The 23,104-nt window shown below is 40.9% G+C and overlaps 2 protein-coding genes across 2 annotated transcripts in view; one reads left to right on the top strand and one right to left on the bottom strand.

Moving 5' to 3' along the window:
- The window catches only part of LYPD1 (LY6/PLAUR domain containing 1), a 36,894-nt gene extending 14,655 nt beyond the window's left edge, over window positions 1–22,239 (top strand). Inside the window, exon 3 of the mRNA XM_042994288.1 lies at window positions 21,595–22,239. Within this exon, the coding sequence (XP_042850222.1) occupies window positions 21,595–21,830 (236 nt within the window). The 3' untranslated portion in view covers window positions 21,831–22,239. The remainder of the gene's footprint in view (window positions 1–21,594) is intronic.
- Window positions 22,240–22,255: 16 nt separating this feature from the next.
- Window positions 22,256–23,104, bottom strand: part of GPR39 (G protein-coupled receptor 39) — a 199,650-nt gene continuing 198,801 nt past the window's right edge. Inside the window, exon 2 of the mRNA XM_015545078.2 lies at window positions 22,256–22,762. Within this exon, the coding sequence (XP_015400564.2) occupies window positions 22,257–22,762 (506 nt within the window). The 3' untranslated portion in view covers window position 22,256. The remainder of the gene's footprint in view (window positions 22,763–23,104) is intronic.

Below are 23,104 nucleotides of genomic sequence, written 5' to 3'. Positions count from 1 at the left end.
CATGGAACCTGGCAGGGTCTAGAGAATGCCCACTGGTTATCAGCTTTTCTTCTTACCCAGGTTCTGAGCATACTGAGAAATAAAACGGAACAGGGCAGACGAGGGCAAAAATATCACCATAGTAACTGAGAAAGACTAAGTTGAAGGGAATAGCTTTGGGGTGAATGTCAAATAGGCTTCCAAATGAGCTGGTCTACCCGGTCCATAAAGGCCAAAGAGGGGAAGTTTCTTGTCCTGAGGAGCATGGCAGAACACCTATTTGCTATAAGCCATTCACTCCCAAGAAGGAAAAGAAAGCAGATGAACAAAGTGTGTCTGCTTTATTCTTCCCAAATTAACCAATCAGGTCACTCCTTTGAGGATGAGGGACTAGAGGTTGAGAGAGGCCCAGAGTACCCTTAGTTCCCTTTGTGTGGAAAGAAACAGATGGGCAAAAAAACATTCCCCCAGTAATCTTCCTTGAAGTCCACCCTTCCCCCGACCCCCAAAAATAGTCACTTCAGGATTCTCCAAGATCTTTGAGGCAAGAGTGGAGTAGTTAAGTGGCACAGATGTTTGGGGCTGCATGGGTCACGTGTTGGTCATCAGCATGGGCAGTGACTGGGGATGTTTCACTGTAGCTTATGTTTGGGTCGTACATAGAAAAGTGATACAGACTTGACCCTCACTCATAGTCATGTCTTTTATTTTAAAAATTTTATTTGAAATAATGTGCCACAGAAAAGCTGCGAAATAGTACAGACTTTATATATACTCTTCACCTAGTTTCCGCTAATGTTGATTAACTTGCATACCTACAGTATAATGACCAAAACCAAGAAATTAACATTGGTCCAACACTATTAACCCATGGTTTGTTTTTGGATTTCACCAGGTTTTCCTTTTTCTGTTCCAGGATCCTATCTGGGATCACACATTGCATTTCATTGTCATGCCTCCTTGGTCTCGGCTAGTCTCCCAACAATTCCTCATTCTTTCTTTGTCTTTTGTGATGCTGGCACTTTTGAAGAGGACCCGTCAGCTTTTTGTATACTGTCCCTCAATTTGAGTTGGTCTGATGTTTTCTGATGGTTAGATTGTGGAAGACTACTTGGAAGTGATGTGCTATCATTTTTCAGTGCATTATATCAAGAGGTACTTGATGTCAGCATGTCTTATGACTAGTGATGTTAACTTTGATCGCTTAATTAAGATGGTGTCTGCTGGGCTTCCCCACAAATGACTGTTTTTCTCTTTGTAATTAATAGATAACTTGAAGGAAATTCTTTGAAACTATACGGATATCTTGTTTCTCCTCAAACTTTGCTTACTAATATCAGCACCTGTTGGTATATCTCTCCCTTACTGTGGAAGTTATTCCTGTGGTGTTCTAAAATTTCTATTCTTCTGCAAAATTTCTTCTGACTTTATTATTTGGAATCTTTCTGTAATATATAGCTGTCCCTGCTCCTCCAAATGTTTATTTAATCGTTTATTTATTTCTATAAAGGTGAACTGGTGGATATTCACTTCATGCTGTGGGTTCTAATCCAGTACTGTTGTTATTTTGTTGCTCAGATTCCCCTAGCTATCCCCTGGGAGACTGACTTCCGTGTCCTTTCAGCATGCCCCATCTTTTTTTTGAAGACTTCCTTATTTTTTGGCACCACAAGATAAGATACTCCAGACTCATCTTAATTTTCCCTCTCTCAGCCTTGTTTATCACTTCTCCATGGTAGTTGTGTATTTTAAATGAAAAACAAGGGGTGCCTGGGTGTCTTAGTCAGTTGAGCATCCAACTCTTGATATGGGCTCAGGTCATGATCCCAGGGTCATGGGATCAAGCCCTACACTGGACTCTGTGGTAAGCGTGGAACCTGCTTAAGATTCTCCCCTTCTCTCTCTACCCCTTCCACCTGCTCACATGCGCGCTTTCTCTCTCTCTCTCTCTCTCTCTCTAAAATAAAAATAAATTTTAAAAAACCACCTCAAGTCAAGGACGTTGACTTTTAAAAAAAAAATTTTAATGTTTTACTTATTTTTGAGAGACAGAGCATGAGCAGCGGAGAGGCAGAGAGAGAGGGAGACGCAGAATCCAAAGTAGGCTCCAGGCTCTGAGCTGTCAGCACAGAGTCCCACATAGGGCTAGAACTCATGAACCACGAGATCATGACCTGAGCCAAAGCTGAAGTTAGACACTTAACTGACTGAGCCACCCAGGTACCCTGGAAGTTGACTTTTCTTAGTTACGTATTATGGACTGACACAATCATAGGTGCTTTGCAGTCATTGTCACCTTAATCATCACATGTTAGTCTGTTGGGTCAGTACACCTTTCTCCCTTTTCAAAAGTGCAAACAGGCTTAGAGAAGTTTAGTGTGTTATCTCAGTGGTAAGTCTAGTCTAAGCCTGTTGGACTTCAGAGTCCATGTTTTTTCCACCATGTAAAGAATTATTCAGAAGCAAAATGAAACATGAACATTTTACTTATTCACTTCAGCTTGCCCCACCTTGGTCTGTAAATGAGAAGATTAAGATTTCTTCAAGACCCAGAACTTAATGGGAGAAATTAATGGTAGACCCTGATCTTGCACTTAGGCTAATATTTCTTTACATCTAACACTGTAATTCTTCTAAGGTGATTTTTATTGGTAAAAAATTAAGTTTAACAATTTCTAACAATTTCAGTTTATTATTGAAACTTCCTTTCCTTGCTTTATGAGGACATACAATTTCCCACTGGGTTTGCCAGCAATGACGAGATGCCACTCATCTTCGAGCTTAAGTGATCATTTTGGATAGGTCAAGAAATAATACATTACACACAAAAAAAAAAAAAAAAAAAAAAAAAAACCTGAACAGGAGCCCCTTGTGCTACCAAATGCCTTCCTAGTAAGTAGTGCTGCTTCTTGAACTCCCAGTTTATCTCTTTGGCAATATAAGTTCATTTGAAAATGGTGTTTTCTGAAAAAAAAATCATTATTTTTTTTTTTCGATATATGATGATTTTAAGAAGACTTAGAAAATCATTAAATTCCTGAAAGTACATCTAGAAAAGTATTATTAAACTCATAGGGGAAACAGGTTACCGCATCAATATTTATAATGTGCTTTAAGAGGCACTCTTGGCTTCTTCAAAGCAGAAAATATGGGAGAACAATGGAGCACAGGCAGTATTTTGGATCTACCATGGCTTAAACAAGGACATCACATGAACTAACTAGGCTTCTTAAATAAGGTGGTTTCTGGTTATCTCACAGCCACTGTAGAAAAAAACCCCAGGACCTTGTGACAGAGCATGTCAGAAAATGTTGACTGCTAGGGACAGTTGCACAGATACACTGTGGAAAGTGGGGTCTGCCCAGGGTGGGGTCTGCTCCATTTTGGCTTACGTACAACAGAACCACAAGACCTCTAAATGTGAGTTTTAATCAATCTGCATCCTGCCACACTGGAAACAGTGTTCTTGTAGTGGTTCTAACTGTGCCCTTTTTTTCCCCCTCATTTTTGCCTTCAAGCTGTGCCTATGTCTTCTGTAAGGATGTTTGTGTATGCTGTGAAGAATGTACTTTCTACAGAGACGGTTCAATTAAAAAACATAGTAAAATATGGATATAAAATTCTCCAAATAGTTTAAAGCCAGCAAAGGCCTTTGGTCGAATTTTGAACCCAGAGATCCTTTCTGACATTCTTTTTTTTTTTTAATTTTTTTTTAATGTTTATTTACTTTTGAGACAGAGAGAGACAGAACATGAATGGGGGAGGGTCAGAGAGAGAGAGGGAGACACAGAATCTGAAACAGGCTCCAGGCTCTGAGCTGTCAGCACAGAGCCCGACGCGGGGCTCGAACTCACGGACCGTGAGATCATGACCTGAGCTGAAGTTGGCCACTTAACCGACTGAGCCACCCAGGCGCCCCTCTGACATTCTTCAAAAAGCAAATGTTCCAGGGATGCCTGGGTGGTTCAGTCAGTTAAGTGTCTGACTTCGGCTTAGGTCATGATCTCACAGTTCATGGGTTCGAGCCCCACATCAGGCTCTGTGCTGACAGTGTGGAACCTTGTCAGTATTCTCTCTTTCCCTCTCTCTCTGCCCCTCCCCTGCTTGAGTTCTCTCTCAAATAAATAAACTTAAAAAAAAAAAAAAAGGTAAATGTTCCAAACTGTGGGTTGTATTTCTTATAGAACTAGAGAGGAAAGACCAGGTGAAAGGGATAGGTGTTATTAGGTAAAGGTGATTGGATTTTGATAGAACAGAGGTAAGCAAACTCTGACCCCTGGACCAAATCTAGCCCAATACTTGTGTTATGAACTGAACTGCCCTCCCAGCCCCCACCAAATTTATATATTGCAGTCCTGACCCTCAGTGTGGTTGCAGTTGGAGATGGGGCCTTTGAGAATAATTAGGGTTAGATGAGGTCCAAGGGTATGGCTTCCAATGGATTGACCTCTTTATAGGGGAGGGAGAGATATGCACAGGAAGGTCCCTATTAGGACACAGCTGACTCTAAGCCAGGGAAGTGTTCTTACCAGAAGCTTAATTTTTGCCAGCACTTTGGTCTTAGCCTTCTAGCCTCCAGAACTCCGGTAAAATTTCTGTTGTTTAAACCACACAACCTGGGATATTTTATTGTGACAGCCCAAGTGGACTACTGTGGCCGATTTCTATAAAGGAAACTTTATTGGAACACAGCCACCCCCATATGTTGTGCATTATCTTTGGCAGCCTCCATGATAAAATATCAGAATCAAGTAGTTGTGATGGAGACTATTTAACCTCAAAAGCAAAATGTTTACTATCTAGCCTGTCACAGAAGAAGTGTGCCAACCCCTGGGTAGAAACTTACCATGTACAGTGTTGCTTTTAAACAGAAAAAGCCACCCCAGTGGGATATGAATGGGCCAAAGGGAAGAAAGAAAAACCCCTACTGACAGGTACTCAAACTAGCCCTGGCCTGATCACCTCCAGGAGTGTTTTGGTCTTCTAAGCTGGTCATTTCACACCCAAGCTGAGTGGTTGACAGTGAACATTCCCACCTTCAATCACTGAAGTCCTTGGAGAGCAGGCAGAGGAGCCTGTCCTCAAATGAGGCTGATAGGACAGACCTATTGTGACAGGGAGGTAGCAATGGACCAAATGTGGTCCAGGAGAAGAGTGGAAAGCAGTGAAGAAAAACTGGCTCGTCTCTCCTTCTCCATGGCTGTGGATCATCAGAGTTGTCACAGCCTTCACCGTGCAGGGCAGAGCAGGGGCTGGCCTGTAACGCCGAATGAAATCTTTGCAGGTAGTGAAAGACTTCTCCCTGGATAAATTGTGTTTTGTGCATTTAGAACCTACATGTGCCCGCTCCCTCCCCAAAGTGGCAGTTGGGAAGTTTCGGCCACCTGTGTCTGAATCATCCGGGGTTGGTTCTAGGAATCTGTATTTAAAGAATGCCCAGGTAACTCTTCTGCACAATGATGTCTGAGAAACACTGCTTGGGCAGTTTTTACCTGCTGGGGTTCTAGAACTTTCCAGGTCCCATCTGGAGAGCGGGTGCATGTTATAACAGGCCCCTTAGTGAAGTGCACAGGAAAGAACCTCGAGGAAGGAGAGTTTGGGCCAAAGGTATCGCCACACCAGTGATTTAGCACATTAAAGATTTTTGCACTGTGTGCCACCAGCCAGGTCAGCCTAGAGACTTCCAGGTCAGAATGCCAGCCTCGGAGCCATGGTGTAACTCTCCCTGATGTTGTATTCCTAAGCCCTGACCACTTCTGGGCTGATGTCAACCAGAGTTGTTCCAGGTGCCTTTTATTCTGCCTGCTCCATCTGTGGTGACCCAGCTGTGTTAGGGGCAGGCAGAAAGAGCTGGACTCAAGCAAAGAGAAAACACCATCTTTCTTCTTCTCCCTGTATAATCAATAATTCAACCCTGTAAAGCCCGCCCGATGCCTGATGGAATGCCTGCTGCAAAGAAGACGACAGGGGCCATCCAGCATCCATACTAACTTCTAACGCTTCTTTCTTTCGTTCTTTCTCCCTGCTGCCCCGTCTCCTGGTCTGCCTTTGGTTTTTCTTGATCTGAATGCAAACTGAGCATGTTGGCTAAAATGTGACCCAAATATAGTCCAAGAGGAATGGAGACAGAATGGGAAAAGGAGCCAGTGATTTTCAATGATGGAGCAGATCAGTAATTACTGAAGTCGCTATCCCCTCTGAGGGATGTACCGTGGTGTGCATAAATTTAATAAGTAGCCACTTCTGTGAATTAAGGGTTCAAATTAGAAAACACACCATGGACAGATAATAACAATAAAAATAGCAACAGCAAACGCTTATATAGCACCTACTTTGTGCCAGGAACTTTTTCCAAGTTTCTTAACTTGGAAAGATCGTTTCTAGTGTCTGTAAAACAGGGAGGACACGTGGTGGTACTGAAATGTGTTCATACCATCTATTTGGATGCATTTCCTCCCACTTTACATTTAATTCCAGTGTGTAGAGCACATATGATTTAATCCCTTTTCTCCTGTTTCCATGTTTTATGATTTCAGCCTAACTCTTGCAAGCTTGATTTCCTTCAAAGTCTAATTTCACTAGTCCCAGGAAATAGGTACCATTGCTACAGTGGAATGAATTTCCCTGGAAGTAACCTCAGTATTTTATTTTACCTTTCCTTCATTCCTCTCCATGGCTATCATTATCCTAAATAAGGCAGATTAATACGACTGACTTACTCCAGGAGAACAATTTGTGGTATTTTGAAAGCCAGTATAACCACCCATCTAAATCCAAGAGTTCCCCTACCAGGAGGCCATCACCCCTCGAAAGACTTAAAGAGGATTAACGTGTTAAGTGCTGGGGCTCTTGTTCAATTTGGTGATAGTGGGTGGTATGTTCCATAAGTACACTTCTGGTCTGCAGATGGGAGCTGTGAGAAATGACTTGGCACAGGCAGGACACGTCCCTGTGTCCCTGCAGGGTGGGATGGCTGGGAGCAGGCCCAAGCTGGGATTAGCCCAGCTGTGGGTGATGGACAGCACTTCATCACCCTGCAGAGCCTGCCAGCTCTGGGTCTGAAAGCCCATTACCAAGGCATTGCCTTTCACGCAGGCCTGTTTCAAGTAAGGCCTGTGGGTTTGTGCTAGCTTTCTGTAACCTCTGTTACCCAGGCCCCACCAGCCCAAGAATAAAATTTGGGGTTGCTACTAGTCAGAAAAGTACCCACTATCATGGGGCCTCTGGGCCCCCTTTAAATGATCCTTTTCCTTCTGTGTTCTCCCCTTTTCCCCTTCATTCCCTTATTCATTCATTCAGTATTTTTTGAGCCATTTAGGTATCAAGCACTGCTCTAATTACTGGAGCTACATTCTATTAAAAATGATTTGATAGTAAAAACATGTAGAATATTAGTGATTAAAAGAAAGGTCATATGGGGAAGGAGCGTCCTTCAGCTGTTTGGGGAAGTGTCCAAAAGGTGACTCGCTGCTGCTTTTATTTATTTTTTAATGTTTATTTATTTTTGAGAGTATAAGTGGGGGAGAGGCAGAGAGAGAGGGAGACACAGAATCTGAATCAGGCTCCCGGTTCCACGCTGTCAGCACAGAGCCCGATGCGGAGCTCAAACCCACGAACCGTGAGATCATGACCTGAACAGAAGTCAGACGTTTAACCGACTGAGCCACCCAGGTGCCCTCACTGCTGCTTTTAGACACTGCCATCTCCTGCAGTGGGTGGCTGCTGTGGGCTGTAGGGCATTCACAAAGGTGCAGGTGAACCAAACCCATGACCATCTATACCTACCACTTCTTGCCCACGGTGCTGCTGAAGCCACACAGAACCATGGCCATATTGATGGCACCTGCCTGAGGTTCTAGGGAAGCCCCAAGGCCATGAGGGCTATATTGTGGTGCAGTGGTATGGACCCTTGTCTGCCCTCCTGGAGCCATGTGCTGCTGTGTACTTCAAGCTCAGGTCAGTCAAGTGGCTTACTCCGTGTATAATTTCCGTGTCTATTAATTTGTCATTACTGATACAATCTACAAACATATTCCCTCTGCACAGCATTAAAATATCACAAATGAAGCACAAGTGCTTCCTGACTGTGGCCCATTTCTAAAAGGATAACCACTTCTCAGTGTATAGCCTTATGGCCCCTTGTCTCTGACATAAACTCACACACATAGCACACACTGCAAGAGCACACATTGTATTACTTTTTTTTACATAAATCGTACATGTATATCATTTGGAAATTCATTTTTCTACTTATTGAAAACCACATCAGTATATGGAGTGATTCAGTCAGTATAATGAGCCAGATAAGTACAGAACTCTGCACATGACCTTGAACTGGTGTTTAACATCCCACAGTATAAGTGCATCCTTTTCCTCCTAAGGCTGTGCACGTGCGAAAGTGCGTTTTGTTTTGAAGGGTAAATGCTGAGAAACGCCACTGTTCGATTTGTACATTTCAAATTAGTGTAGATCCTTCCAAACTGCTGTTCTACTCCTCCAGCAGCCACGAGTGCACTTTCTGGTTTCCCTGCAGCCTCTAACTCTCTGGGGCCGAGACCTGAGCTCCTGGGGACTGGGTTCAAGGGAAAATGAAAAGACAGACACGAGTGAGTACCTCTGCCCAGTGACCCCGAGGCTTAGGTTTGGGGCCAAGTTTTCGTGGCTCTCTTCTTAAGGGTGTGTTTATTCCCAGAAGCCCTCTGGTGGACACAGACAGGAAGGGATTTGTGCCAGACACAAAGAGAAGGCATCTAATAAAATGATTCTTTGGGGCGTAATTTATTTCAGGAGGTTAAAAAATATATGTGCTTCATTTGCGTTGTTCTGATTATAAAAGCTAGCTGTACAGGTTTTTTTTTTCTAACCCTATCCCATGGCCACCCAGTACCCCTCCCCAGAGCAACCAATATGAGTATATGTGCTGCTAAAGTGAGCACCAGAGACAACCACTATTGCCTTTTTCTTGTGTATTCTTCCAATAATATGAGTATGTATGCAAATTGTATATATGTGTATGTACTATTTGCCATTTGTGCCCATGATAATTTTCAATATTTACTCTGGTGTCATGTTTTATTTTTTCATTAAAAAAAAATATCATGGAGCTTATTCCTCCTCCTCTTACAGCCGTGTAGCATTCCATCGTGTGGATGAGCTTCCGGTGTTTATCAGGACCCTAGTGATGGATAGTGTGATTGTCCTTTTTTTTTTTTTTTGCTGTTGCAAATCCCTCTGATATTAATAACCCCATATATAGTCATTTTGCATGTGTGTGAATTTGTATATGCAACTTAAACTCATAAAACTGGAATTGCTTGGTCAAATTTCATAATATTGATAGATACCACAATATTGCGTTCGTGGAATTTATACCTATTTACTCTCTCAACTGACAGTGTGGAAAAGGGCTTATTTCCCAAGACTCATGGCTATATGGTGATCAACTTCTGATCCTTGCCCAAGTGGTAAATAATAATAATGGTACAGTAAAACCTTGGATTGCAAGTAACTTGTTCTGCGAGTGTTCTGCAAGACGAGCGAACATTTTTAGTATATTTTAACTTGATAAATGAGCGATGCCTAGCAATACAAGTGGTACATGATGCCAAATGTCACATGACCGCAACAAGACAATGGGTTTTTTTCGGTCTCTCTAGCACACGTGCGCGCTCTCTGTCTGTCTCTCTGTCTCTCTCTCTCTCTCTCTGTCTCTCTCTGTCTCTCTCTCTCTCTCTGTCTCTCTCTCTGTCTGTCTCTCTCTCTCTGTCTGTCTCTCTCTCTCTGTCTCTCTCTCTCTCTGTCTCTCTCTCTGTCTCTCTCTCTCTCTCTCTCTCTGTCTCTCTCTCTCTCTCTGTCTCTCTCTCTCTCTGTCTCTTGCTGTGGGAATGTGGGTGATTGTTTCCCATTCTCAGATGCTCAGCCTCAGGCTGCGGTGTTTGGCAGAAATCAGTGATTTTTCAAGACGTTCAAAGGTGCCCACAACTGGCACTGGTGTATTTTTTGTCACTTCAAAGCACGTATGGACAGTCCTTGCTTTTCCATACAAGGGTAAGCTTAGGAATGCTTTGTTTCATTCTAGGTAAAGCTGCCTGCACATATAGTCCCTTTTCTCTGCCCCATTATTGCCAGTAGCATCAAATACAGTGTATGACAACAACTTTTTAATACTGTACTGTAGTCAGCATCCGTGCAAGTGTACACAGTGGCCCCTATGCAGAAAAAGGTTGAAAGGAAAAGCGGTAAGAGATGATTACAGTGGAAGTGAAGAAAGAAATCATCGAGAAGGATGAATGAAGTATGCAAGTGGCCAAAATTGCAAGATTTTATGAGAAGTCGATGTCTGCATCTCCTATACAGAGGAGGAGGAAAAGGTGGAGGAATCCCTCTCTTCAAATGAGATTAGGGAGATGTGGAAAATGTGGAAAACAGTGCAAAATGTTGTAGAAAAGCAACACCCAAATAAGGCTGTAGCAGTGCAAGCAATGAATTTCTTTAATGACAATCCTCAAAAGGAGGCAAAAGCAAGTGTCACTGGATAGGTTCTTTGTTGCACGAAAAGAAAAAGATTCCATTGAGCCAATAGATAGCAGTGATTCCGTTGGTGATAGTGAAAATTGTCCTACACAATAACCCTCCTCTCTTGTCTCCCTCACACCAGCCACAAAGATTTTCAATGATCAGTGCAGGTTAATTTGTTTATTTTTCTGTATATTTTGCATTTTCTTTATTATTTTGTATTCTATTACGTATTGTAATCATTTTTATATGAATATTTTGGGGTTGTGGAATGCATCATCTGAATTTCCATTATTCTTATGCAGGAATTTGCTTTGATATACAAGTGCTTTGGATTACAAGCATGTTCCCGGAATGAATTATGCTCGCAAACCAAGGTTTTACTGTATCTCAATGTAGCTTTGTGTTTCTTTTTATGGAGTGAGAGTAAATCTCTTTTTATTGTTTCAAAACTCACTTTATTTTCTTTTCTGTAAACTTTTTATTTGCTTTTCCCATTGTTCTAGTGGGTTCTTTTTTATTCCTTACTGATTTCTAGGACTTTTTACATATTAAGTAATTTTGCTCTTTGTGATTTGAGTTGCAATTATTTTCCCAATATTTCACTTTTTAGTGATTTTACTAGACGGAATTATTTTTTAAGCAAGACTTTTATTTTCCCTGTTCTGTATCAATAGCACTCTTTTGGATATAAGCACTCTATAGACTGAAATAAAAAATAATAATGACAAGGAAACAACTTATATACTTTTCAAGAGAAAAAATGTAGTCTTATGGACTCTCCTAGAACGTGAAATATCACTGAATCATGCTCTTTTTAAAATGATATAATGTTAAATCAAGTGCCCATAAGAACAAATTTTCCTGCAGTTTACCTCTGGTATCAGTTTATCTCCCGTACCTTTGTTATACATTTATTAATGAAAGAAATTTGTTATTTTACTTCAGGGAATTGCTCACTGATGCTATTTTCTTCTTCTTTTCTTTTCTTTCTTTCTTTTTTTTTTTTTAGTAATTTGCTTTTTACTTTTTGTATTTTTTTAAAGTTTTTATTTAAATGCTAGTTAATTACCATGCAGTGTAAGATTAGTTTCAGGTGTATAATATAGGGATTCAGCACTTTGATAGAACACCCGATGCCCATCACAGCAAGTGCACTTCTTAATCCCCATCACCTGTTTTACTCCTCCCACCCACCCATCTCCGCTCTGGTAACCATCAGTTCTCTATCATTAAGAGTCTGGTTCTTGGTTTGCTTCCCTTTCTTTTTTTCCTCCCTGTGCTCAGTTGTTTTGTTTCTCAAATTCCACATATGAGTGAAATTATATGGTATTTGTCTTTCTCTAACTGACTTATTTGGTTCAGTATAATACTCTTTTAGCTCCAAACACATCATTGCAAGTGACAATGGCTAATGGCTATTATGGCTAATGGCTATTAGCTTTATGGCTAATATTCCATCACACACACACACACACACACACACACCCCACAGCTTCTTTATCCATTCATCAGTTGATGGATACTTGCACTGTTTCCATAATTTGGCTATTATAGGTAATACTGCTATAAACAAAGGGGTACGTGTATCCATTTGAACTACTATTTTTTATACTTAAGGTAAATATCTAGTAGTGCAATTGCTGGATCATAGAGTAGTTCTATTTTTAAACTTTTGAGGAACCTCCATACTGTTTTCCAGAGTGGCTACACCAGTTTGCTTTCCCACCAACAATGCAAGAGGGTTCCCCTTTCTCCACAGCCTCATCAGCACCTGTTGTTTTTTGTGTTGTTAGTTTTAGCTATTCTGACAGGTGTGAGGTGATGGTAGCTCATTGTAGTTTTGATTTGCATTTCCCTGATGATGGGTGATGTTAAACATCTTTTCATGTGTCTGTTGGCCATCTGGATATCTTCTTTGGAAAAATGTGTATTCATGTCTTCTGCCCATTTCTTAACTGGATTATTTGGCTTGGGGTGTTTTAAGTTCATTATGTATTTTGGATACTAACCCTTTATTAGATATGTCATTTACAAATATCTTCTCCCATATCGAAGGTTGCTTTTTAGTTTTGTTGATTATTTCCTTTCTGTGCAGAGGCTTTTGATTTTGATGAAGCCCCAATAGTTATTTTTGCTTTTGTTTCCCTTGGCTCTAGAGACATGTCTAGAAAGAAGTTGCTATGGCCAGAGAAGTTATTGCCTATGTTGTCCTCTAGCTAGGATTTTTATGATTTCAGGCCTCACATTTAGGTCTTTAATCAATTTTGAATTTATTTTTGTGTACCATGTAAGAAAGTGGTCCAGTTGCATTATTTTGCATGTAGCTGTCCAGTTTTCCATGCACAATTTGTTAGATTGTCTCTTTCCCACAGAATATTCTTTCCCACTTTGTCAAAGATTAATTGATCATATAGTTATGGATTCATTCCTGGGTTTTCTATTCTGTTCCATTGATCTATTTGTCTATTTTTTGTGCCAGTACCATACTTATAGCTTGATCACTACAGCTTTGTACTACAACTTGGAAGTCTAGAATTGTGATGTCTCCAGCTTTTCTTTTCTTTTTCAAGGTTGCTTTGGCTATTCGGGGGCCTTTTGTGGTTCCATACCAATTTTAAGATTGCTTGTTCTATCTCTGAATTTTTAAAATTTTTGCACAGTTTAATTCATTAATCTTTTCTTTAATGGTTTCTGAGTGTGCATCATAGAATAGCCTTCACTACTCTTAAATGACAAATCTCACAGGTCCCAAAGTGGTTTTTAGTACTTTTATGATTTTTTTCAACATTTACATCTTAGAGCCACTTGGAATTTATCCTGATAAGCTGTGAGTGATGGCACTGGTAAATACTTTTAAGCTGTGGTCTGACCCTCCACACTTAGCAACCTACCTATTTCCTTTCAGCCTGATTACTATTCTTTATGCCTACCCCTTGCCTCTGCAGAATTTTTCCCGTGGTCTTCTTAACCACTTCCGTCATCACACGTCACCCTGACTTCCTCACATCTAAACTCAGGGACATTTACTTAAAGCTCCATAGCTGCCTGTGTGATGTCTAGTCACACACTCCTTGTAGGGAAATTCTCAGCATTCCCCAAAACCACTTCGTGTTTGTCCCCAGCCCTCTTCCCCATCCCATCCTCCCTGCTGTAGAGCCTAGAATGGAACTGGAAGCCTCCTCTTTCTCTGAGACTCTGAGGTTTGTTTTTCTCTTCTTTGCAGATTATAAACCAGCAGCACTTCTGTCCCAGCCTCACCACGCAGCTCCGTCCCCAGGTTCTCAAAGGCAGTTTTAGCTGGACATTTCTACTGCTTTGATTTTAAAAAGATGAGTAAAGTGCCTATTTTCTCAAAGTTCTTTTTAATCTTGAACTTGCCCATTCCTACTAGTATAACACCTCCTACTCCTTCCTCTACCTCTGCCAACAGTTGAGTATTAGAGCATCATTTCTTTGTTCTTCTTGAATAACTCCAAAGCCAGGGTCTTAATACCCCAATGTCAGCTGCTTGCCCATCAGTTAGTTTTGATATCTGTTAGCTCCAAATTTCCTTCCATCTGGTTAGAAATCTTTTTAATCACCTCTGATTTCATCCACAGTATCTCTAGCTGTAGTCTCCAGGACTTGGACTCCACTGTGGAAGGCTCACAGTGGTCTATGAACAGGGCAGCTGCTCTGAACCTCGTGGATCATGGGCAGATCATTCCAGACTCTCTTTACTCCTGGACCTCCTCATGGTGCCCTGGCTTGGAGTGGCCACCCATTCAATTAACATGTCTTTCTTGCATCAGACCCATTTTCTGTTTTCCCTCTCTCTGTGAGGTAAATACACCTCTGAGGGGGTGGGTGGGTGGAGCTTACAACTTTTCCCCTCCTGGAGTCTTTTTTGTGGTATCTATTCATGAACTACCTTCTTAAGGGCTTTCACCTGGCCATAAATCTGCCCCCCCCACTACACACACACACACACACACACACACATACATCTTACAAAGATAAATGGCTTCTAACTAAAGATGTGAGGGTATCAGCAAAAGTACAGGTTGTGGTTCTGTTGGTACATCTCTTTGTAACTTCAGGCATTATTTTTCCAGGGTTTTGAAAAAATATATTTTTTATTAAGGTATAATTTATATTTAACATTATTAGTTTCAGGTGGACAACAATGATTCAATATTTGTATATCACGAAATGATCACAATAGTAAGTCTAGTTAACATGTATCACCATATATAGTTGTAGGCTTTTGTCTTGTGATGAGAACATTTTAAGGGGGGGCGGGGGTGGAGAGAGCATGAGTGGGGGAGAGAGAGGGAGGGAGGGAGGGAGGGAGAGAGAGAGAGAATGAATGAATATCTTAAGCAGGCTCTATGCTCAGTGCAGAGTCCAGTACGGGGCTTGATCCCATGACCCTGGGATCATGACCTGAGCCTAAATTAAGAATCAGATGCTCAACCAACTGAGCCACCCAGGTGCCCCATCTTGTGATGAGAACTTTTAAGATACATTCTCTTGGCAACTATCAAACAGACAATACAGTATTATTAACTAGTCACCATGCTGTACATTACATCCCTGTGACTTATTTTATAACTAGAAGTCTATACTTTTTGACTCCCTTCACCCATCTCACCCACCTACCACATCCCATCTCTAGGCACCAGTAATTTGTACTCTGTATCTATGACTTTGGTTTTCTTTTGTTTTTAGATTCCACATATAAGTAAGATCATATGGTATTTGCCTTTCTCTGTCATTTTTCACTTAGCATAACATCCTGAAGGCCCATTCATGTTGTCACAAATGGCAAGACTTTGTTCTTTTTTATGGCAGAATAATATTCCATTGTAGATATGTGACATTTTATCTACTCATTTGTTGATGGACATTTAAGTTGTTTTCATTTATTAACTATTGTAAATAACCCTTCAATTAACATGGGGATGCATATATCTATTCAAAATAGTATTTGTGTTCTCTTCAGATAAATACTTACAAGTAGAACTTCCTAATCATATCGTATGTCTTTTTTTAATGTTTTTGAGGACATTCCATACTATTTCTATAGTGGCTGCACATGTTTACATTCCCACCAACACTGCACAAGAGTTTCCCTTCCCAAAATTTTCACACTTGTGATTAGTAATAACCAACCCAACAGGTATGAGATGGTATTTCATTATACTTTTGATTTGCATTTCCCTGATGATCAGCGATTTTGAACATCTTTTTATGTACCTATTGGCTACCTATAGGTCTTTGGGAAAATGTCCATTCAGAACCTTTGCATATTTTTTAGTTAGAATGTTTTTTGTACTGTTGAGTTATATGTGTTCTTCATATATTTTGGATAGTAATCCCTTATCAGATATGATTTATAAATTTTTTCTTCAGTAGGTTGCCTTTTCATTTTGCTGATGGTTTCCTTTGTTGTTCTGAAGTTTTTCAATTTGTTTATTTTTGGTTTTGTAGCCTTTGCTTTTGATGTCAAATATAAAAAAAATCCTCATGAAGACCAATGTCAGGGAGCTTACCTCCCGTGATTTCTTCTAGGAGTTGTATGGTTTTGGGTCTTACGTTCAAGCCTTTAATCCTTTTTGAGTTAATGTTTGTCTTTGGTGTTAGAGACTGATCTAGTTACACCAGCATCATTTATTAAAGGGATTGTTTTTTCCCCATTGTATATTTTTGACTCTTATTTGGCCTGTAATTGTTCATAGTTGTCTCTTAGGATCCTTGGGGTTTCAGTTATAATGTCTCCTCTTTCATTTCTGACTTCATTTACTTGAATCCTCTTTTTTCTGGGTGTATCTAGCTAAAGGTATGTCAATTTTATCTTTTCAAAGAACCAACTCCTAGTTTATTTATTCTTTTCTATTGTTTTTCTGTTCTCTATTTCATTTATTTCTGCTTTAATCTTTATTATTTCCTTTCTTCTAACTTTGAGCTCAGTTCTGTTTCTAGTTCCTTGAGGTGTAAGGTAAGGTTGAGACTTTCCTTATTTATTGAAGTAGGCATTTATCACTATGAATTTCCCTCTTAGAATTGCTTTAGCTGTTTTCCAGAAGTTTTGGTGTGATGTGTTTCCATTTTCATTTGTGTAAAGGTATTTTTTAATTTGTCTTGATTTCTTTGTTGACCCACTGATGGTTCAGTAACTTGTTTAATCTCCACATATTTGTGAATTTTCTAGTTGGCTTCTTCTAATTGATCTCTAATTTCATACCACTGTGGTCTGAAAAAAATGCTTGATATGTTTTCAGTCTTAAATTTCTTAAGACTTGTTTTTGTGTCCTATAAACATATGATCTATCTTGAAGAATGTTCCATGTGCAGTTGAGAAGAATGTATATTCTGTTGCTTCCCCCCACACACATTATTACAATATTACTGATGATATTCTCTGTGTTGTACTTCTTTTATTTCTGTGACTTAGAACTGGAAGTTTGTGAGTCTTAATCCTTTTCATCTGCTTCACTCATCTCCCACCCACTTCCCCTCTAGCAGCCACAAGTTTGTTTTAAGGGTGTTTTGTTGCAAGTGATTGTTGCCTAGGCTAGGGGAGGACAGGAAAATGGTGCCCACCAGCACATTTGTTCCTGAGAAATCTCCTAAAGATCCCTGCCCCTAGAGCACAAGTTCTAAGATTAGTCAAGAAATCTTCTTTACATACATGCCAGGTGCTTTTCAACTACTGTTTCTGTGCTGTGTCTCAGGCCAGTTTATCTGGCCATCTCTTTCTGGGTGGGGACTTTCTTTCCTATTTCCGTCTGGTTCTCCCAGAATTTAGCCCTACTGATTTTCAAAGCCAGACGTTGTGGGGACTTGTCTTCCTAGTGCAAATCCTCAGGGCTAGGGCTACCCATTGTGGGATCTGATCCCCTCACTCCTCTGTGCTTGTGATGTCTCTCTGATTTTTGGTTATTTGCTCCAGGGTTTTGCTTTTCAACTGCATCCCTATCCCTCCTACCCTTTTCTCTGTGAGGAGTTGTGGAAGATCTGTTCTGCTAGCCTGCAAGTAATTTTCAGTTAGTTATATAGATGTAGTTATTGCTTTGGTATAGCTGTGGAATGAGGTGAGCTCAGGAACCTCCTACTAGTAGTGACATCCTTTCCATCTCCTTTGTTGCTTTCTGATGGATGTAACACTGAACCAGATAGAATGTTCTGTATATGTTAAGGCCTAGGTTTCCTTGTTGATTTTCTGTCTGGATGATCTATTAATGTAAATGGGATATTAAAGTCCCCAAGTATTATTGTACTATTTCTCCTTTAGGTCTATTAATATTTGCTTTACATATTTAGGTGCTTCTATGGTGGGTGCATACTTCTTTACAGATGTTCTGTCCTTTTGCTGGATTGACCCCTTGATGTAATGCCCTTCTTTGTCTCTTATTACAGTCTTTGTTTTAAAGCTTATTTTGTATATGCAGATCTGCAATTAGTTGTTATAGGCGGTATATAGATGGGTCTTATTTTGTTGATGTCGTTTAATGAAGCCACTTATATCTTTTGACTGAAGAATTTAGTATTTGTATCTAAAAATTGTTTTCTGGCAGTTTGGCAGTTTCTTTGTTCCTTCTGTGGCTCTCTTCGTCATTTGATGACTTTCTTTGGTGGTATGCTTACAGTTCTTATCTCTTGTATATCTACTTATAGTTTTTGCTAGGTTGTTACTGAAAGGCTTACATAAAACAATTTATATCTGCAACAGTCTACTGTAAGTTGATGAGCTTGAAAGTGTTCTAAAGCTCTACATTTTTACTTTCTCCCCTCCATTTTGTTTTTTTCATTTCATTTACATCTTTTTTTAGCCCATGTATCCTTTAATTACTAATAATTACTAATTACTAGCAACTACTAATAACTACTAACTAGTAGTTATTTTTACTACTTTTGTCTTTTAACCTTCATACTAGCTTTATAGGTAATTAATCCACTACCTTTCCTATATATTTATCAGATATATATCTTTTATATGTTGTCACAAATTAGCACCCTTTCTATTCAGCCTAAAGAAGTCCCTTTAACATTTCTTGTAAGGCTGGTTGAGTGGTGATTAACTCATTTACCTTTTACTTGTCTTGGACACTCTCTCTTTCACTTCCAAGTGATCAGTTTGCCATGTACTCTTGGAAGTTTTTTTCTTCCTTTTAGCACTTTAGATATATCATGCTTCTCGCTTCAGGCCTGGAAAGTTTCTGCTGAAAAGTCTGCTGATAGTATAGTTGGAGGTTTCCTTGTACATAAGAAGTTGTTTTTCTCTTGGTGCTTGTAAGTCTCTCCTTGTGTTTAACTTTGACATTTTAATTATAGTGTGTCTCTTTGGGTTCACCTTATTTGCAACTCTCCGGGCTTCTTGGATGTCTCTTTCTTCCCCAGGTTAGAGAAGTTTTCAGCCATTATTTTTTCAAGTAAGTTTTCTGTCCTTGTCTTGTCCTTCTGGGTTTCCTATAAATGAGAATGTTAGCCACTTGATGTGGTCTCTTAGGTCCCTTAAACTACCTCCACTTTTTATTTTTCTTTTTGCTGCTCTAATGGGGTGAGTTCCTCTGCCCTGTCTTTGGGTTCACTGATCCATTCTTCTGGTTCTGCTAGTCTGATGTTGAAACCCTCTGGTGTTATTTTCAGTTCAGTTATTGTGTTCTTCAGTTCTGTGACTTCTCCTTGATACTGAGATTTTCTCTTTGTTGAAGCTCTGTGTTCATCCCTTCTTCACCCAGTTTGGTGAGCCTCTTGAGGAACATTACTTACCTCTGTTTCTGTAAGGCTCTTTCTGAAGTTTTATCTTGGTCTTTTATTTGGAGCATATTCTTCATTTTGCTGGGTTCTTCTTCGTGTTTCTATAAGCAGCCTATGTTTACTTTAATAGTTCCCAGCAGCTGAGGATGTGCCAAGCCCACTCAGTGTCCTCAAAGGGAAGATCTCAGCACCTAGATTCAGGCTTATTGGAAGCCAGACCTTCATCCACCACCTTTAAGAAATAGAAATATCTGTGTATACATATTGGTCCTGTGGGACCACAGGCATAAGCTCGCCTGGCCAACAGAACAGGTGATCTTGAGGTATCCCCTGGGAGGCAGTCACAAAAATCAGGGCTGTCTTTGTGCATTCATTACCTAATTAACCTTCCTCATCATCACTCCTGAGCCCTATAGAGTTAGGCTTAAAAATAAATACCCAGCCATGTCACTAAATAAAAATGCAAACTGTAAATCAGCATCTAGGATGTGACACCAGTAACAAATCTGTGTGTGTACACATATACATACACTTTATTTTTCCATGGGTGTGTGTGTGTATATATATATATACATATATATATACATATATATATACATATATATGTATATATATATATATATATATATATATATATATATATATACACACACACACACATACATATATAGAAACAGGCCCAGAAGGAGGCCTTCCAAACTGGCAAGAGTGGTTACCTTTGAGGAGCAACTATCTGGTCAGGGGGCATTTCCACCTGATCTCCCTGGGCTTTTTTTTTTTTTTTTACAGTGAAAAGTATATTATTTCTTTTTAACTTTTACAATTCACTTGAAGAAAGTTTATTGAAGTTGAACTAGCAAATGACAGTAAAATTTCCTAAAATGGGCAACGGATAGAAAATGTAGAAACTTTGGGAAATCCATAAATGGGCAAAGCCCCATAGCAGGTTTCTTGGAAATCATACAGCACCTCTCCCACACACACACACACCCTCTGTGTGGACTTTATCTTACCTGATAAATCTTACCAGAGCAGCTACTGTCCAGGATTTTCTATCAGTGTTAGAAAATCCATCCTTTCAAATGTGCAGTTCTAGAACAAAAATGACTTAAAATTGTATGTTCCAAAGTATTTCTTTAACCTCCCACTTGGAAGTCTGAAGTAGCTCAGTTTTTTGCCATTTCTCCATAACCCAAAGCAACAATTCATAAGGCAGATGAAGGAGGCACAAACCAAAGCCTTGCCTGCAAACACACATCCTTGCAGGGAGTCAGAGAATAAGGACCCCGGCTACTGGTCGAATATGCTGGAGCCCTCAGGTGTGCGGGGAAGTTCAGAAGCTAAAGCCATTCACTTCCAAGCCCAGTTTTGTAAGACATATTATTTATCTCCCCCTCCCCACCCCACCCTCCCCCCCAAAAAACATTTTTTGTGGTTTCTTGGCTGGCTACTTTGGTATGTATACTAGTAAGGATATGGATAGAATGGAGTCAGAATTCTAGGTTCAAATCCCAACTTCTCCATTTTCTAGTAGTGTGACCTCGGGCAAATTTGTAAACTTCTCTTGCCCTTATGCTTCCCGTCTGTGAAATGGGGATCTCCCTTGTAGGCTTGCTGTAGTGATAAATCAACTAGAACACCATAGCCCTCTGTAGTGTGTCTGGAACACAGGAAAGCCTTTAAATGAAGTTAGTATTATTTGAATTAAGGTTCCAGCTTTAATAACTTAAATGATTAGTCAAGATAACCTAACTGGTGACTATGCTGCAATTCCCATGTGTCCTATGTGCTCCTTTATGTGCCTTCACAGTACCTTACTAAATGGTGGCTGTGGATGCTAACTAGGCAGGTGGCCATATATTCTGAGGGCAAAGCTTATTTCCTGTAACCAGTATCTCTAGTGGACCCTGAAACCTCAGAAAAATAAGGGCCCCTTCAGTAGGGATCTCATGGGAATTAGTTCAGGGAACTCTAGGATTTAACACATAGATGACAGCTTTCTCTGTATCACTTATAAAATAATAAACATCTCATTCTCCATGGCATGAGATAGTTACAACAACAAAAGGCAAATATAAGTTGTGTGTGAATTTTTTTAAGTGAACTTTGATTTTAATAGCTCATTGCTGATACCAATATCTAATAGCTTTTGGAACAATTTGTCAAAAGTTACTGGAGCTGTATGGTGAAGAAGCCATCATCACTTATATTTTGGTGGGGGGGGGGGTGGTGTGCTCAGTGAAACAACCAAAAGTACCTTGCTGGTCCCACCAAGTAGCTGGGCTGTGGGAGGAATGAGGAGGAGCTGAATCTTGGCCAACTCCAGTTAACCCCACTTCTTGGGTTGTGTTGCAGGGATCATGTACCGCAAATCTTGTGCCTCCTCAGCAGCCTGCCTCATCGCCTCTGCTGGGTACCAATCCTTCTGCTCCCCTGGGAAACTGAACTCAGTGTGCATCAGCTGCTGCAACACCCCACTTTGCAATGGGCCCCGGCCCAAGAAACGGAGCAGTTCTGCCTTGACCCTGCGGCCGGGGCTCCCCACCACCATCCTGCTCCTGAAACTTGCCCTCCTCTTGGCTCACTGCTGAAGTTGGAGATGCTCATCCCTCCTGCATTGTCCTTCAGGCCCTCGCTCCCCCTGCTCCCCAAGCTTCTCCTGGGTGTCGTTTTTTTGTGGGTTGGGAGGGAGCGTATTCTCTTTCAGTTCCTTTGCAAATCAAAGAGCTCGGTGTAAAACAGTTTTTGTAAGCTCTGAATAAATTCAGTCTGACTTTTCAGTGTGTACTTGAAGGGAAGAGGGGAGTCCAAGTCTGTCCCCTATTACCAGAGGCAAGGCCGGGCTGGCAGAATCAGTCCCTGGAAGACACTTAGGGAGGCATCCATTTTTTCCAAGACCCCTCGCTTCCACTCCTGTCCCTCATAGGGGCATGGTTTATTTTGTCACTGCGTGTGTCAGGATCATGTTGCTTTCATTGGGGGCGCCGGTTAGTCCTCAAGGCTTCCATAGTTGACATTCACACTTCATGTTCCTGAAAACCATTCCCTGCGGCAGAGTTGGGTGGTTTCATCTGCACGTTGGGTTCTGCTGCCTCAAGACTCAATTGCTGGGGCTTGGAGTCTGGCTCGGCCCCGTTCTGGAAAGTGCTCAAGTAAACCTTGTTAGTTCTTGCAGAGGAACTGCACCGGGAAGCGGTGAAGATGAGGGGGCGGCGTGCCGAGCGAGCGCTGTCCGCAGCAGAGGTGACGCGGGCACGCAGGTGTTTGCTGTGGTTGGCGTGCGGCAGTGTCAGGCGGCAGCGGAGCACCTGCCCGAACACCCTGCGAAACTGCTGCGAGGACACGTTGTACAGGAGCGGGTTGATGACCGAGCTCAGGTAGAAGAAGGTGTCGGAGAAGGGGAGGAGGATCATGTACGCCCGGAAGTAGGACTTTGTCCAGTCGTGCTTGGGTTTGGCTGCGGCCATAATCCTCCGCACCTGGTTAGGCATCCAGCAGACAGCCAAGGTCACAACAATCAACCCTGAGCAGGCAAAAGGAGAGACCGACACAAACAGCATGAGAACAACAATCAAAGCCACAAAATATTTAGCTCCCCAGCTCTGTGCTTACTGGCCAGGAAATGCTACCAATTTTTCAGTGTTGTGCTCGACTGCTTCTTTTGCCACTAGCAAAAAAGAATCGAACAGTGTGTTTCAAGGCTGGGGGAGTTGACTGTGTTAAAGACCATTAAATGCTTTCAAGTATTTATGCATACCTTTTGATGGCTGTTCATTTAAAAAAAAAAATGTTTTCATTGTTGTGTATCCAGAAAGCATTTTATATAGTCCAGTAAAATCTGTCATTTTGTTTTAAGGAAATAGAT

This window comes from Panthera tigris, chromosome C1, assembly GCF_018350195.1.
Source record: "Panthera tigris isolate Pti1 chromosome C1, P.tigris_Pti1_mat1.1, whole genome shotgun sequence".
Lineage (NCBI taxonomy): Eukaryota > Metazoa > Chordata > Mammalia > Carnivora > Felidae > Panthera > Panthera tigris.
This window is presented reverse-complemented; position numbering and strand designations above follow the sequence as displayed.